The 14,914-nt window shown below is 47.8% G+C and overlaps 1 protein-coding gene across 9 annotated transcripts in view; it reads left to right on the top strand.

The window, feature by feature from the left end:
* Positions 1-14,914, top strand: part of zmiz1a (zinc finger, MIZ-type containing 1a) — a 407,283-nt gene that overhangs the window by 215,141 nt on the left and 177,228 nt on the right. For all 9 annotated transcript variants that reach the window (XM_080215834.1, XM_080215832.1, XM_080215829.1 and 6 more), the window contains exon 3: positions 12,200-12,319. In XM_080215834.1, coding sequence (XP_080071960.1) covers positions 12,251-12,319 — 69 coding nt within the window. In that variant the 5' untranslated portion in view covers positions 12,200-12,250. The remainder of the gene's footprint in view (positions 1-12,199; positions 12,320-14,914) is intronic.

Here is a 14,914-nt window from a genome sequence, read left to right as displayed (position 1 = left end):
GTGTGCAGTGAGATACACAAACTCTTTATTTCCTTGCAAAGTTTTATTTCTGAGCAAGGATTGCCCATCCGTACTGGGCAGATGGTCCTGACACAGTGGTGATTCCAAATTGGATTTCTGCTTTGAGTTCCGAATCCTCGGAATTTTGCTGTGCAGCTGGTACGGTGGCACTGAAACACTTGGCTGTGTCCGTAACCCCTCAAGGTTTTAAATCCAGACCCTGGTTCTGTCAGGGTGGAAGGGAGGGAGATGGATTTGAGGTGCTTGGCTGCTATACTACTCATCTTAGTGGCTGCTTCAGGTGGCATGAGGGGATCCTGGTCTCACACTCTCCCTATACTTCGGGCTGGGGTAAAGTGCGAGATCAGGGAAGCTGAGAGGGCAAAGATTTTCCATGGATTTGTTCAGCCTTCCTATAAAAACACATCACAGCGCTGCTCAGATTGCATTAGCCCTGCACACATCACCACAGCAATGACCTCTGCTGCAACATCTTTCATCCATGTGAGTGTTTGCGTGCGAGTCTCATCATCTCCCTGTGCAGCAGGGCAGGCTGCGCTGATGTGGCAGTCACAATCATTCTGTATTAGAGTCTAACATCCAGCCAGGTTGATCAGCATATTAACGGCTCATTGAACGACACACGCACACCACACATACACAGACACACACGCAGCGCACAGGTACACACACACAAGCATGCACACACGTGCAGGCATGCACACATGCATATGTGCACACACACTCACATACACACCCCCACATGCACACCACACACATTCTCACACACACACAACACACGCAGTCAAGCACACACTGCACATACACTCTCTCACACATGCATACATCACACACACAGATACACAACCACACATGCACACCACATTCACATAGATGCATGCATGCACCGCACAACTATATATATATATTCACACGCACACGTACGCACACACACACATGGATTTCAGTTATATTCTGATGGGAGGGGATATTTCTCTGAAACATGTTAGACGAAATAAAGAAACAAATTAAAGGATGACTTTACACAATGAATTGCTGGGACCAAGAGATCCTTTTAAGAATAAAATGTCCTTAAAATGACATGTTTACCAAGTACCCCAGCAACATTGGCATGGTAGCACAGTGGTTAGCACTGCTTCTTCATAGCACCAGTGACCTGGGTTCGATTCCCAGTTTGGGTCACTGTCTGTGCGGAGTCTGCACGTTCTCCCCGTGTCTGTGTGGGTTTCCTCCGGGTGCTCCAGTTTCCTCCCACAGTCCGAAAAATGTGCGGGTTAGGTGGATTGGCCATGCTAAATTGATCCTTAGTCTTGCCAGGTGTGTAAATTAGATGGATTAACTATGGAAAAGGGGTGGGGTGGGGGTGAGCTGGGTAAGATATTCTGTCAGAGTGTTGGTGCAGGCTTGATGGGCCAAATGGCCTCTGCCTGCACTGTAGGGATTCTGTGACTATTTCACAGGGCGTATTCATACTGCACCTGAAGGGCAGCAACTATTAAGTTGGCTGGAGCTGTAGCAGCCATCTGGGCACGCTAAGATACCACCAACAGCGATGAACAGATTGCCCAGTTAGTCAGGGCTTTTTGTTTGGGCGGGATTTGATTTGGATTTTTCTTTTTTTTGCCACCCTGGATGATATCAGTCATTCCAGCAGCCGTTTGGATCCCTGGAAGCTGTTACTCAGATCACGCCACCTTACCCTGCGTCAGTGAGCTTCCACATCCTCCCAAGGATATTTGCGAGTGTAAGAGGAAGAAACAGCGCAGAACATATTCACAGATTTAATTAATCTGTTTCAATGTTTAATTAAGCAATCTTTCATTTGGTCGCGTGCAGTTAATTCTGAGGGTTGCCATTTATCCTGTAAATTTTTGCAGGATTCAGCAAACCCCACAAGATTACATTGTTTACACTGTGATTTGCGTGGGCGTTCCAGGCCGTTAAATTTAATACCAGTGGAGTAGTGGTGTTAGAATAGTGATCTCCGCGTCGCTTATGCTCCCAGTGCTTACAAACAGAGAATGAGCCTGCACTTCTTCCCTGGAATGCTTGCTGCCTCCTGTCACAATGCCACATGGGGCAGTGCAATGGCCAGTGATTCCCTTGAGATGTCTCTTCTCTCCTCACTTTATAAAATCCCTACAGTGCAGAAAGAGGCCATTCAGCCCATCAAGTCTGCAGCGACCACAATCCCACCTAGATCCTCTCCCTGCAACCCCACGTCTTTACCCCGCTAATCCTCTGACACAAGGGACGATTTAGCATAGCCAATCAACCTAACCCGCACATCTTTGGGGCGTGGGAGCACCCGGAGGAAACCTACGCAGACACGGGGAGAATGTGCAAACTCTACACAGACAGTGACCCAAGGTTGGAGTTGAACCCGGGTCCCTGGCACTGTGAGGCAGCAATGCTAACTGTGCCGCCCTGAAGAGATGCCACTTCTCTTCCCACTTTTTGTTCATCCAGCAGGAGGTAGTCTTCGGTTACAGACAATAAAATTGAACAGAATTTATTCCTACAGATAAATCAAAGAAAAAGGCTTAATAAAGAAACTTCATTACCCCAACACTTGAGGCCTCATCCTGGGCCATTCCAAGCTCCCACAATTCCCAATAGATTATTTCTTATAGTGAGTCAGCTGACCACATCATTTTGTCATTGGTTACATAGTTGACTGGGTCAGCTGACCCTGAGAGCTTGTTACCATTGGTCACCCTACAACCAATCCAGTGTTATCATTAGTTACATTAGAACATTGTTGTCCTCCTCATTCTGAAGGAGCCACACGCCGCTGGGATATCAGCTCCATCGCTCCATCTTCGTGGTCAGAGTCGGTGGGCTTTGACAGCTAACCACACCCGGAGTCAGGATGGAGATCAGCCACGGATCTTGTTGTACTGGGGAATAGGCTTGAAATGTTCCTGTGTTTCAACCTCTTCTCACCTGACCTTGTTATGAGCACGCTTTCCAGCAATCTACAGTTGCAGAGGAGTCACAATTGGCCAGGCTCCCTTTAGATATGTTGGAGCAGGGGACAACAAGACATGGTTGGGGTGGGGATGGTGATGATGTCCTTGATGGTTCATTTGTCCACCATCAGCTCACTCTGTTTCTCGCCATTGGTTGAAATGCTGGAGGGGTAACAAAAAAACCCATATGGGAAGAAAGACTTCACAGAATCATAGAATTCCTACCGTGTAGAAGGAGGCCATTCAGCCCATTGAGTCTGCACTGACTATTACCCAGGCTTATCCCACAACCTCAGGGGCAATTTAACACAGCCAATCCATCTAACTCGCACATCTTTGGACTGTGAGAGGAAGCCAGAGCACCGGGAGGAAACCCACACAGACACAGGAAGAATGCGCAAACTCCACACAGACAGTGACCCAAGCCAGGAATCGAACCCAGGTCCCTGGCACTGTGGGGCAGCAATGCTAACCACTGTGTCACCATGTTGCCCATATACATTGCCTTTACGTAGTACTGCCACATCCTCAGGACGTCCCAAGGCACTTATAGGTCGATGCAGTACTTTTGAAGTGTTTCTACTGTCATTATTTGGAAACGTTAGAAGGGAAGGAATAGTTAGAAATGATCTCTACCCACTGAACTGATTCAAATTCCAGTGATTGTCGCTCTGTGGGTAGGCAGAGCAGCCATCAAGATCCCAGAAACAGCAACAAAATGATTAGCAAGTTAATCTGCTGACTGGAGGATGAAAATTGGCCAGACTCCCGGCAGAACTGCATTGCCAGCTTCCGATAGTGGAACGGGGTTATCAGCTATTAAACAGTCCCCTGAAAGACAGTGCCCCTGACAATGCAGCACCTTCAGTAGTGCGCTGGAGTGTCAACCTGAGCAATGGGCTCATCCCGTTTGGGGCTCCAATTGCTGACTTCCCTATTCGGTTCTAACTGAGCAAGGCAAGGATTGAAAGTTTTTTTTTGCTAATGCCATTGAGAGTGTTAACAACTAGCTCGCAAAGGGCATGAGGCAAGAGGTGACGTCCAGTGGTTCAATTATGTTACCATTATCATGAACAATGGACATAAATCAGAGTGACCATGCTGTAAGGACCAACAAAGCACCTTCTGTTTAATCATAATGGGAATAATAGTGGTGTTTGATTATAGTTGAAGTCTTTTCATGTAAAGTTGTGAGAACAAGCAAAGACTGAAATCACTATGTTTATACACTGCAGACATCATACGAAACATTTTAAATAATGCAGGAAGAAAATGACTTGAGGCAGTTTGCAGTAAAGAGAATGAAGATTAAACTGGACAGGGTGATTAGAAGAATTGAATAAATAACTGGCCACAGTGAACGTTAACATTTATTTATCAGTATCACAAACAGGTTTACATTAACAGCGCAATGAAGTTACCATGAAAATCCCCTAGTAGCTACACCCTGGTACCTTTTCGGGTATACCGAGGGAAAATTTAGCTAATGCACCGAACTTGAGACGGAATTAGGATAAAAATATTTTGACAGCAATATAAAATACAGAATACAGTGCAGAAGGAGGCCATTCGGCCCATCGTGTCTGCATCAACCACAATCCCACCCAAGCCCTATCCCCACCACCTCATGCATTTACCCTGCTAGATCCCCCTGAACTAAGGCTAGAATTTTACCACCCCGCCCATTATGGGAATCGAAGCGGGCAAAGGGTGGAGCATGGGAAGGTCCGTTACAGTTTCAGGATAAGCCAGGCTATAAAATCCCACCCAAAGAGGCAATTTAGCATGGCCAGTCCACCTAACCTGCACATCTTTGGACTGTGGGAGGAAACCAGAGCACTCGGAGGAAACCCACACAGATATGGGGAGAATGTACAAACTCCACACAGACAATGACCCAAACTGAGAATCGAACCCGGGTCCCTGGCGCTGTGAGGCAGCAGTGCTAACCACTGTGCCACCCATAAAAACACAGGGATATGACAGTGTTTGCAGATGCAAAGACGTCACAATGACAATGGGAGCACGGCATGTTTGTTTATCTGGTATCATTTAGTAACTGGGAAGATGGGAAGGCCAGCTCAACAGCCCCCTGAGCCGGTACCATTATTTCCAGCTGATCTGTACCTCAACACTGTTTACCATCCTTTGTTCCACATGTGAGGCCAGTATGTGACGTATGTGTATTGCATGATTGCAAATGCAAAGAGCTGTGTTCCTTGAATGTGGTGATTATTATTATTATTATTATTAACCACTGACTTCCATCCGGACATGCTTTCCTTCGCTTTGAATCCTGAGTTTATAGAGTGAATGTGTTCAAACTTCCAGCGTGTAACACCACATAATTGGGTTCGAGCTTCATTCTCGTGCATGCATCCTGGCAAGATGTGTAAATCTCTCCCTGCTGCCTGTAAACGTTTCTGAAGTACAGGACGTCAGGCTAAAACACAAGCAGTCATTTCGGCATTCGTATGATATCTTATTTCTCAGCCCCCCCCCCCCCGCCACAAAAATGCGATTTGTTTTTCCTTAGGCCGCGAGAGTCTGGAATGGCGGGAGGTGGGATGCATTCAGAAAGTTTCAGGGAGGCCTGTTTAAACGTTAAGCCCCTTCTAAAGGGACTGTAGACAAAGCTGGGCTTTATCCCATTTATCACAGAGGTCTCGGATGGCTGCGAGTGTGATACTGGCACAAGCAGTGGGGCCTTCGAGCCTCTCATTGTTTGCATTGTGCTTCACTCTTCGTCAAAAGCAAACGTGTTGAGGGGGAGTTCAGTCGATTGCGCACTCTCTCCATGCAAAGACGCGGAGGCTTTTGAATAATTATGTTTCTGAGAGCAACAATTTGTTTCTGTCATCCCCTACACCAACATTTCCGACCTGGTAATTACCGCAGAAATGTAAACACTGAAGGGAGGGTGAATTTGTGCGCGCGATTTTCTAAATCCCATTGTCGCTGTCTGTAATGCTCTTGATTGAAGAAAGAAGACTAGCAAGATGGAATAGGGAAGACCGAGAATTGGGTGAGGAGGCTCATGGTAAGGATGGATGGAACGAGGTAGCAGCAAGGGTCTGGAGCTTGGCAGAGAGAGGGCCATCGGGCCAGGGGCTCAGTGGCTGAAAGAGCCAGTCTTAGAGTTGAAGGAGATGTTGTTTACCCGATTGCTGATTATCACTTCCTGTTCTGCTGCTGAAGTTGGACTGCACAGATGCATGTTACCCCCTTCTTGCTCTCCAGTATGACCTGCCTGTGTCAAAGTGGGCCGGAGGCAGGTCGCTCACTCAACATCTACCTTCCATGCTATCCTGAGGTTGCAGGGTCACCATAGACAACTCCCTCTCCCTGAAGGTCCGAGTTCGATGAGGCTGTGCATCGAGGTGAGTTCACCGAGCACAAATTTCACAACAAAAACTGGAACATTCCTGACAGCCACACCTTACTCTACATTTACACATAGCGCCTCTGGGAGAACTACGGTCACAAGGGTAAAAGCCTCTAGAGTAATAAAAATGTAAGCAAAAACCCCTCAGAATGAATGAATTGAACTTAATTGCTTGAAAATTGACAAAACGGCCTCATGTGACTAAACACTAATTCAAAACAAACCAGGACATTGGAGCCATTGGGTAGGAGATCCAATTAGGTCTGATTTTGGGAAGATGGCACCTTCAGGGAGTGACTAGTAAATAAAATGGTGTTCAGGGTAAGTGACTGGCGGGTCCCTTCAAAATCCATTGAGGCCTTGGCTTTGGGAAGTTTGTACGTGGAAGACTACTTGTTCTTTTTTCATTCATTCGTGGAACATGTGCGTCTCTGGCTGGTCCAACATTTATTGCCCATCCGTAGTTGCCCGAGGGCAGTTGAGAGTCAACCACATTGCTGTGGCTCTGGAGTCACATGTAGGCCAGACCGGGTAAGGGTGGCAGATTTCCTTCCCTAAAGGACAGTTAGTGAACCAGATGGGTTTTTCCGACAATGGTTTCATGGTCATGTAGATTCTCAATTCTAGATATTTTTTATTGTGTTCGTATTCCACTATTTGCCATGGAGGATTCAAACCCGGGTCCCCAGAACATTAGCTGAGTTTCTGGATTAAGAGTCTAGCGGCAATACCACTAGGCCATTGCCTCCCCTCCCCATCATTTGTGACAAATATTAACACATTTACAGGCATCCCAACCCACAGACATCAAAGGATAACATCAGATAGTTTTTCTTTAGCTATCATTGCTTAAAGAAGGGGAAAAGAACATCAATAATACTCTTATAATTTGAGAAATGTGGCAATGTTACAGCTGTGCTGACAGCCCATGGGCTCCCTAAGGGTTTGGAAGCCCCAGATCAAAGAATGTATGACAGAGGTACTGTGCATTTACTTTTCTGTGAGAGGTTTAACAGAGGGAATGGTCCCCCAGTCTCTCCACTCCCCTGCCTCTAAAGAATCCCATGGGCTTGAGAATATCTTCATCTCTCTGTGAGAGGCAGTGGGATCAATGCCCACATTCTCCACTTTGATTTGGGGCAGCACGGTGGCACAGTGGTTAGCACTGCTGCCCCCACAGCGCCAGGGACCCGGGTTCGAATCCCGGTTTGGGTCACTGTTAGTGTGGCGTTTGCACATTCTCCCTGTCTCTGCTTGGGTTTCCTCCGGTTTCCTCCCACAGTCCAAAGATGTGCGGGTTAGGTAGATCGGCCATGCCAAATTGCCACATAGTGTCAGGGGGACTAGCTAGTGTAAATACATGGGGTTATGGTGATGGGACCTGGGTGGGTTCGTGGTCGAATGGCCTCCTTCTGCACTGTAGGATTCTATGATCCACTCACAAACACTTGGTGATGTTTCTGAAAGGAGAGTGAATATCCAGTTAGTGGGCAATTCTTGTGCATTCTGGCTGAACGCCTAGTGCCAGTGCTCCAGGTTCTGCATTCATGCAATGGTGATTTATTTTTAATGATGAGTTGGACTGGCTGAATGAAGTTCACCTCGGGATTTACCTGCTGCCTGGTTGGAATTAGATTCTGACTCAATGCTGTTGTGTAGCCGTTGCTCAAGGTTAAAGGCAGTGGATTTCAACACTTATTACACAAACAATTGGTGAGAAAATGTCATGGTGTTTACAGCGATTGTGAAAATTATTTGAAATTCACAGAGATAATGTGATGGTCAGTGGGTCTCCTGTCTTTGATTTGATTTCTTATTGCCACATGTATTAACATACAGTGAAAAGTATTGTTTCTTGCGCGCTATACGGACAAAGCATACCGTTCATAGAGAAGGAAATGAGAAGGTGCAGAATGTGGTGTTACAGTCATAGCTAGGGTGTAGAGAAAGATCATTGTTCCAGTCCTGTGTTGTGCATTGCAGGAGGATGTTGTTCTTGGCATTAAGCAGGGGCAGTAAGCACACTGATTTATCATGCCTTCTGCGTTGACGTTTCACTTTGTTACAGCTCTTGAGTTCTGTCCCAAAGCCCACATCCTGGCTCCGGGTTCAGAAGCAGATCCTTCCACTGCCTCAGCACCGGCCTCTCAAACGTGGGGCAGAAATTTATATTTCCCCTGCTGTCAGGTTTGCAGGCAGGGAGGGGCACAAATTTGCTCAGATGCGCCAGGCTCTGGCCCACCTCGACCTCTCCGCAGTTTGAAGGTGGTCTCCAGCCTTTGCCCAGTTGGGGCCCTGAATGGCCAACGAATGACCACTTGAGGGATGTTTCCTGCCCAAACTCAATTTTCAGGCCAGCGGGAGGAGTTCAGCAGTAATGGGGGAAGCCCAGAGAGTGACTTTGCTCAGGTAGGGAGGACTAGGTGGAAACACCTCCATCGATGGCTGGTTTTTAACATCAGCATCCCGTCCCCACAATCTGGCTCCTGGATGCTGCCCGCTTCTCACCCCCACCTCCCCTTCTCACCCCCACCTCCCCTTCTCACCCCCACCTCCCCTTCTCACCCCCACCTCCCCTTCTCACCCCCACCTCCCCTTCTCACCCCCACCTCCCCTTCTCACCCCCACCTCCCCTTCTCACCCCCACCTCCCCTTCTCACCCCCACCTCCCCTTCTCACCCCCACCTCCCCTTCTCACCCCCACCTCCCCTTCTCACCCCCACCTCCCCTTCTCACCCCCACCTCCCCTTCTCACCCCCACCTCCCCTTCTCACCCCCACCTCCCCTTCTCACCCCCACCTCCCCTTCTCAAGCAACCCCACAAGGTCTCCCCAATAATAACCCAACCTCTCTCCCCCTCATTGACTCACCTCCTCTCCCTGCTCTGAGACTCCCACACTTACCCGGACCTGAACTCCCAACACCGAGATTCTCAGGACTGCTGGCAGTTCCAGCACTGTCCACTGCGGGCACTAGGGAGTTGCTGGCCAACCAGATCGTCAAGCAGCTCTCTGAGGCGGGACATCCTCGTTGGTAAGGGGCCGAATTCCCATTCCAGCCGATTAATGCTCCTTGAATGGCAGTTATCAACGATGCTTTGGAAAGGGAAACCCTATCATATTAAAAATCCTGGCCACGTTGTCTAAAGTGTGATATTCGGACCTTTCCCCCTACGACTACCCCCTCTAAACCTGCTCCTGTGAGCTGACCGCAAACACCAACTCAGATCTATGTAACAAAAAACATGTTTTGGAATGTTTCATTCTGTTAAAGGAGCTGTAAGTTCATTTCATTATTCTATTAACCACGCCTCTCACCCGAAGCCTTGACCAAAATTTGATTTGATTTATTATTGTCACATGTATTAGTGTACTGTGAAAAGTATTGTTTCTTACGTGCTATACTGACAAATCATACCATTCATAGAGAAGGAAAGGAGAAAGTGCAGAATGTACTGTTACAGTCATAGCTAGGGGTGTAGAGAAAGATCAACTTAATGTGAGGTAGGTCCATTCAAAAGTCTGACAGCAGCAGGGAAGAAGCTGTTCTTGAGTCGGTTGGTACGTGTTCTCAGACTTTTGTAGTTTTTTGCTGACGGAAGAAGTTGGGAGAGAGAATGTCCTGGGTGCGTGGGATCTGTAACTATGCTGGCTGCTCTTCCGAGGCAGCGGGAAGTGTAGACAGGGTCAATGGACGGGAAGCTGGTTTGAGTGATGGGCTGGTCTTCGTTCACGATCCTTTTGTAGTTTCTTGTGGTTTTGGGCAGAGCAGGAGCCAGACCTACCCCTGATACAACCAGAAAGAAAAAAATTTGTATGTGGCAGTTAAAAGTATCACAGGAAAGTGTAGGCACCCTCCAATAATTTGTTGAACTATTGTGAAACCACCTGTTTGACCAGCTTCACTTTCTTCCTCGTTGTTCCCTCATCTTCCCCACTCTCCTGCCTTTCACTTAGGGTACTATCCCATGAGCTCTGGCCTCGCACTGTCCCTTCACTTAAATGTTCCCCGTGTGAAGCTTCAGGGTTAGTGTCATTTGCTGGTTGGAGTCGCAGCTCGTGTCCCCAGCTAACATCATGATCAGGAGCTGAGCCAGCATGACCAGTTGGGCTGAATGGCCCATTCCAGAGCTGCCCATTCAGTGTCATTTACAGCTGCAGTGTTTGGGAAAGCAGGCAGTGGATTAAACATCGCCCCCTCTTTCCGGTGACTTCACTCGATGAATGGAAGTGCTCTCCCCAATCCCCTCACCCCGGTCAGTTGTGATAGAGTGTAATCACATTGCCATTCTTGTGGGCATTAACCTCCACCAGAAAATGGCCTGGAATTCACTGCCAATTCCAATTGGCAATTCCACTCAAGTTGGTTTGTGTGGGTAACCGGAACAACTGGTTGTAAGAATCCTGGGATCCTAATGAGGTGCAGCCATGTGGAATGGGAATGGGGTGAGAGGAGGGAGCATCACTCTGGGCTTTACCTCCTTTGGGTACCCCCATGATGGCAACCCCCTTTGCTCCACCCTCACTAACCTCTCTAATGTGACCCACCCTCCGACTAGCGTCTCCCATCCATGTCCACCCAAAATCCCTGGACTTCGCTTAGGGTGCCGCAGTGGCACAATGGTTAGCACTGCTGCCTCATAGCGCCAGGGACACGGGTTCAATTCCCAGCTTGGGTCACTGTGTGGAGTTTGCACGTTCTCCCTGTGTCTGCGTGGGTTTCCTCTGGGTGCTCCGGTTTCCTCCCGCAGTCCGAAAAACATGCTGGTTAGGAGCTAAATTCTCCCTCTGTATACCCAAACAGGAGTGAGGCAACTAGGGGATTTTCACAGAAACTTCATTGTGGTGTTAAAGTAAGCCTACCCATGACTCTAACAAATAAACTGCAACTTGATACAGTGTGCCTGATAGTGGGAGCACCTGGACTCCAGTACGGAGAGGCCGGAGTAGCAAGAGTCCCATTTCCTTGAATTGGCCTGAAAAATAAAATATATTCTTAAAGAAGATGGGATGGCACGGTGGCACAGTGGTTAGCAGTGCTGCCTCACAGCGACAGGGACCCAGGTTCGATTCCCGGCTTGGGTCACCAGCTGTGTGGAGTTTGCACATCCTCTCCGTGTCTGCATGGGTTTCCTCCAGGCGCTCCTGTGGGTACAATATTGCTTTTTTTTCACTCAGGGTGGTGGGTGTGTGGAATCGGCTGCCGGCAGTGGTGGTGGAGGTGGTTTCAATAGGATCTTTTAAGAGACTTTTGGATAAGTGCGTAGGACTTAGTAAGATAGAGGGTTATAGGTAAGCCTAGTAGGATAGGGACATGTTCGGTGCAACTTGTGGGCTGAAGGGCCTGTTTGTGCTGTAGTTTTCCTATGTTCTATGTTCTAAGAAAAGAACATCCACTTGGAGCCAAATTGGTTTTGGATTCAGCCTGGAAGAAGCTCCCAGTACAAAAGGAGCCTTGACGGTTGCCCATTTGCCTGGGAGTATACCGCATTCCCTGTAAGAGAGAGCAGAGACGAAGGTGTTGAACCAAAAACTCTGAATGGAGCAAGACAAGTTGTAAAGACTTCCCCGGCCCCACCGTTTTGTGTCAGGTTTTTGGCCCTGTTCTTTTTCACAATGGTTGCTGACAGGAAGCCCCCCCCAACCAGGTGTCACTAGGTGACACATGGCAATGGAATGCAGCGCCTTGCAAACTCACTCGCTGCAATCACTTGTCACCTGAGAAGACAAATAGCTCTGTGCCATCTGTGATCTGTTTGAGTGGATTGGCTGTGCTCGCAAATCCCCGATCAATGATTGCGTTCTCTCTGTTTGCCTTGCAGGGTGGAGAGGTTTAATGGCTTTCAGGTAGAGGCGAGGAAGAGACAATAAAGATGAACACAGTAACCTCCATGGACAGACACATTCAGCAGACGAACGATCGGCTGCAGTGTATCAAACAGGTAAGGCTACCAGATCCCTGCGTCCGGCTGAGTCAGATTCATTCTTCACAAGTAACCGGTTAAAGGTTAATGGTAAACTCTCAGGCTCACGTTGGGACTGAATACAAAGGGTAACCTCACATCACCTATAGCCCAGGTGGCTGGGTCACAGTTTGATCAGAATCCCCGTTTTTAGTACGACACCGGTGTTCTTGAAGGAGTTTTTATTGTAAATCCTCTGTTTGGTCAGCACACAGTGAAATGGCACCGTTTGTTTCTCATTAAAAAACACACTCATCCGCTCCTGCGATTGGTCAGTAGATAAGTATTACTGCTTAATCTGGAGGAGAGCCAAAAGTTGGTTTCACATTGGTCTTGCCATCAGTATGGGTCACAGGACAGCAGTCTTAGTTGCTCGTTTTTCTGGCTAATGCTGCTAAGACTCTGATCCTGAAACGTAACCCTTTATTTTACCTTAGAATCATAGAATCCTGCGGTACAGAAGGAGGCCAATCGGCCCATTGAGTCTGCACCAACCACGTTCCCACCCAGGCCCTATCCCTGTAACCTCATGCATTTATCCTAGTTAGTCCCCATGACATTAAGGAGCAATTTATCATGGCCAATCAGCCTAACTCTCACATCTTTGGACTGTGGGAGGAAACCAGGGCACCAGGAGGAAACCTGCGCAGACATGGGGAGAACATGCAAACTCCATACAGCCAGTGATCCAAGCTGGGAATTGAACCAGTGTCCCTGGCGCTGTGAGGCAGCAGTGCTAACCATTGTGCCACCATGCCGCCCACTTTAGTGGGTTTCTGATGCTTGGATAATGAAATTCAGGCTTGTTCACACTGTGTGTGTGCTCTCGTGTGTGTCTGTGTTTGTGTGTGTGTGTGTGTGCTCGCATGCACGTGTGTGTGTGCATGTGTGAAAGTGTACAGCTAGTGGAGTGACACCTGATTTCTCTCTCTGTCTTCCCCACTTGCAAAGTGCAAGGAGCACACTTGCACAGATGTCAAACATCACAAAGTTTGACCCCCGGCCTGTATTGAATTGGCTCAATCTCCCAGGGTCCCGGGGGCAAAAAGGCAGCTTGGATTCCTGTTCCAGTATCTGCTGACTCCTGTCCTGTTGGACGTAGTAAGAAGTCTCACAACACTAGGTTAAAGTCCAACCAGTTTATTTGATAGGACATAGCACAGGCACAGCATTGGGGGAGAAATGACTAGGCCCCGATGTTATGCCTTCTGTGTTTCTGGGTGGAGATTGGCCAGTTGGGGAATGATCTGTGGGCAGTTGCGGGATTTTGTGGAATCAGAGCCCAGCAAGGCATCCTCTGCCACCTTCCCACCCCTCTCTGGGAATCGGGTTGCAGTGTATTAGGTCTCACTTGGCTAAACGTCGGACGAAAGGCGCCTGTTTGAAATGGGCTCCCTCCTCAAATGGCCGGTGCTGGGTGTAGAAGGTGAAGATGATGTTCTAATGGTAATGTCACTGGAGTTGTAATCCTGAAGCCCAGGCTGAAGCTTTGGGGACATGAGTTCAAATCTCATCACAGCAGCCGGTGGAAATGAAATAATTTTGGAATATAAATTTAGCCTTAATAATGGTGACCGAGAAATTATCATCGATTGTTGGAAAAACCCATCTGGTTCACGATGCCCCTTTAGGGAAGGAAATCTGCCACCCTTAACTGGTCTGGCCAACGTTTGATTCCAGAGCCACAGCAATGTCGTTGACTCTTAAAAGACCACTGAAATGGCCTTAGTAAGCCGCTCAGTTCAGGGGCAATTAGGGATGGGTAATAAATACTGGCCCAGCCAATGACACCCACATCCCATCAAATAATTTTTTTTTTAGAAGATGTGAGAACAGCAAAAAAGCTTAGTTTCATCTAAAATGGCAGCAGCATACCCAGAAAATCTAGAATTGTATTGCTCATAAAAGTAAGGGAAGTGTTAAAAGCCATCTCACCGTGATGAGTTCAGCTTTACTTAAAATATTGAATTAAAATATGTATGTTAAAGTGGCAGCCAATGGGAATGGCACTCTGACCCCAGACTGCCCAAAAGTACAAGAGCTGTCGACTTCACAAATCTGAGGGTTCAAGGATGGTCTGTTCAAAAACAGGATGGCTTCAGAATGAGCAAAAACTTTGTGTGACAATTAAACTCTGATGTTGGGCTAAAAAAGGTGATCCAGTCAGAGTATCAACACACCTCGTGGGTCAGTTTATCTTTGTAGCATGGGGTTTGTTGGGCCCACTGTTCCTCCTTGTTGAGACAATGGGTTAACTCCACCAGGTGGGTTGAGCCTGTTGGGGAAATTCAGGAAGCTACACAGTTGAGGAATGAGAAGTTTCCTCCAGGTAATCTCCTCTCCCTGTGGGCAGATGTCTGATTCCTCTTGGCATCATCCATCCTAAAAGTACGGTGCCAAGTTGGCAACTGGAGAATTTTGTAGGGAAAACGCATTTTAAAGGAATGTTTTGTTTTGCACTTTCGAGGCAGAGTAGGATAAATTGGATCTCCCTGGAAATGAGCACGGGATCACAATGCATGATTAATCTGCGCCCAATCGATGGAAAGCAGGCCCCGTGCCAACCTCATGCTG

Source organism: Carcharhinus amblyrhynchos, chromosome 31 (genome assembly GCF_965287045.1).
Source record: "Carcharhinus amblyrhynchos chromosome 31, sCarAmb.v2.hapA, whole genome shotgun sequence".
Classification (NCBI taxonomy): domain Eukaryota; kingdom Metazoa; phylum Chordata; class Chondrichthyes; order Carcharhiniformes; family Carcharhinidae; genus Carcharhinus; species Carcharhinus amblyrhynchos.
Note: the sequence above shows the minus strand (reverse complement) of the source record. Positions and strands in the feature narration are given on the sequence as shown.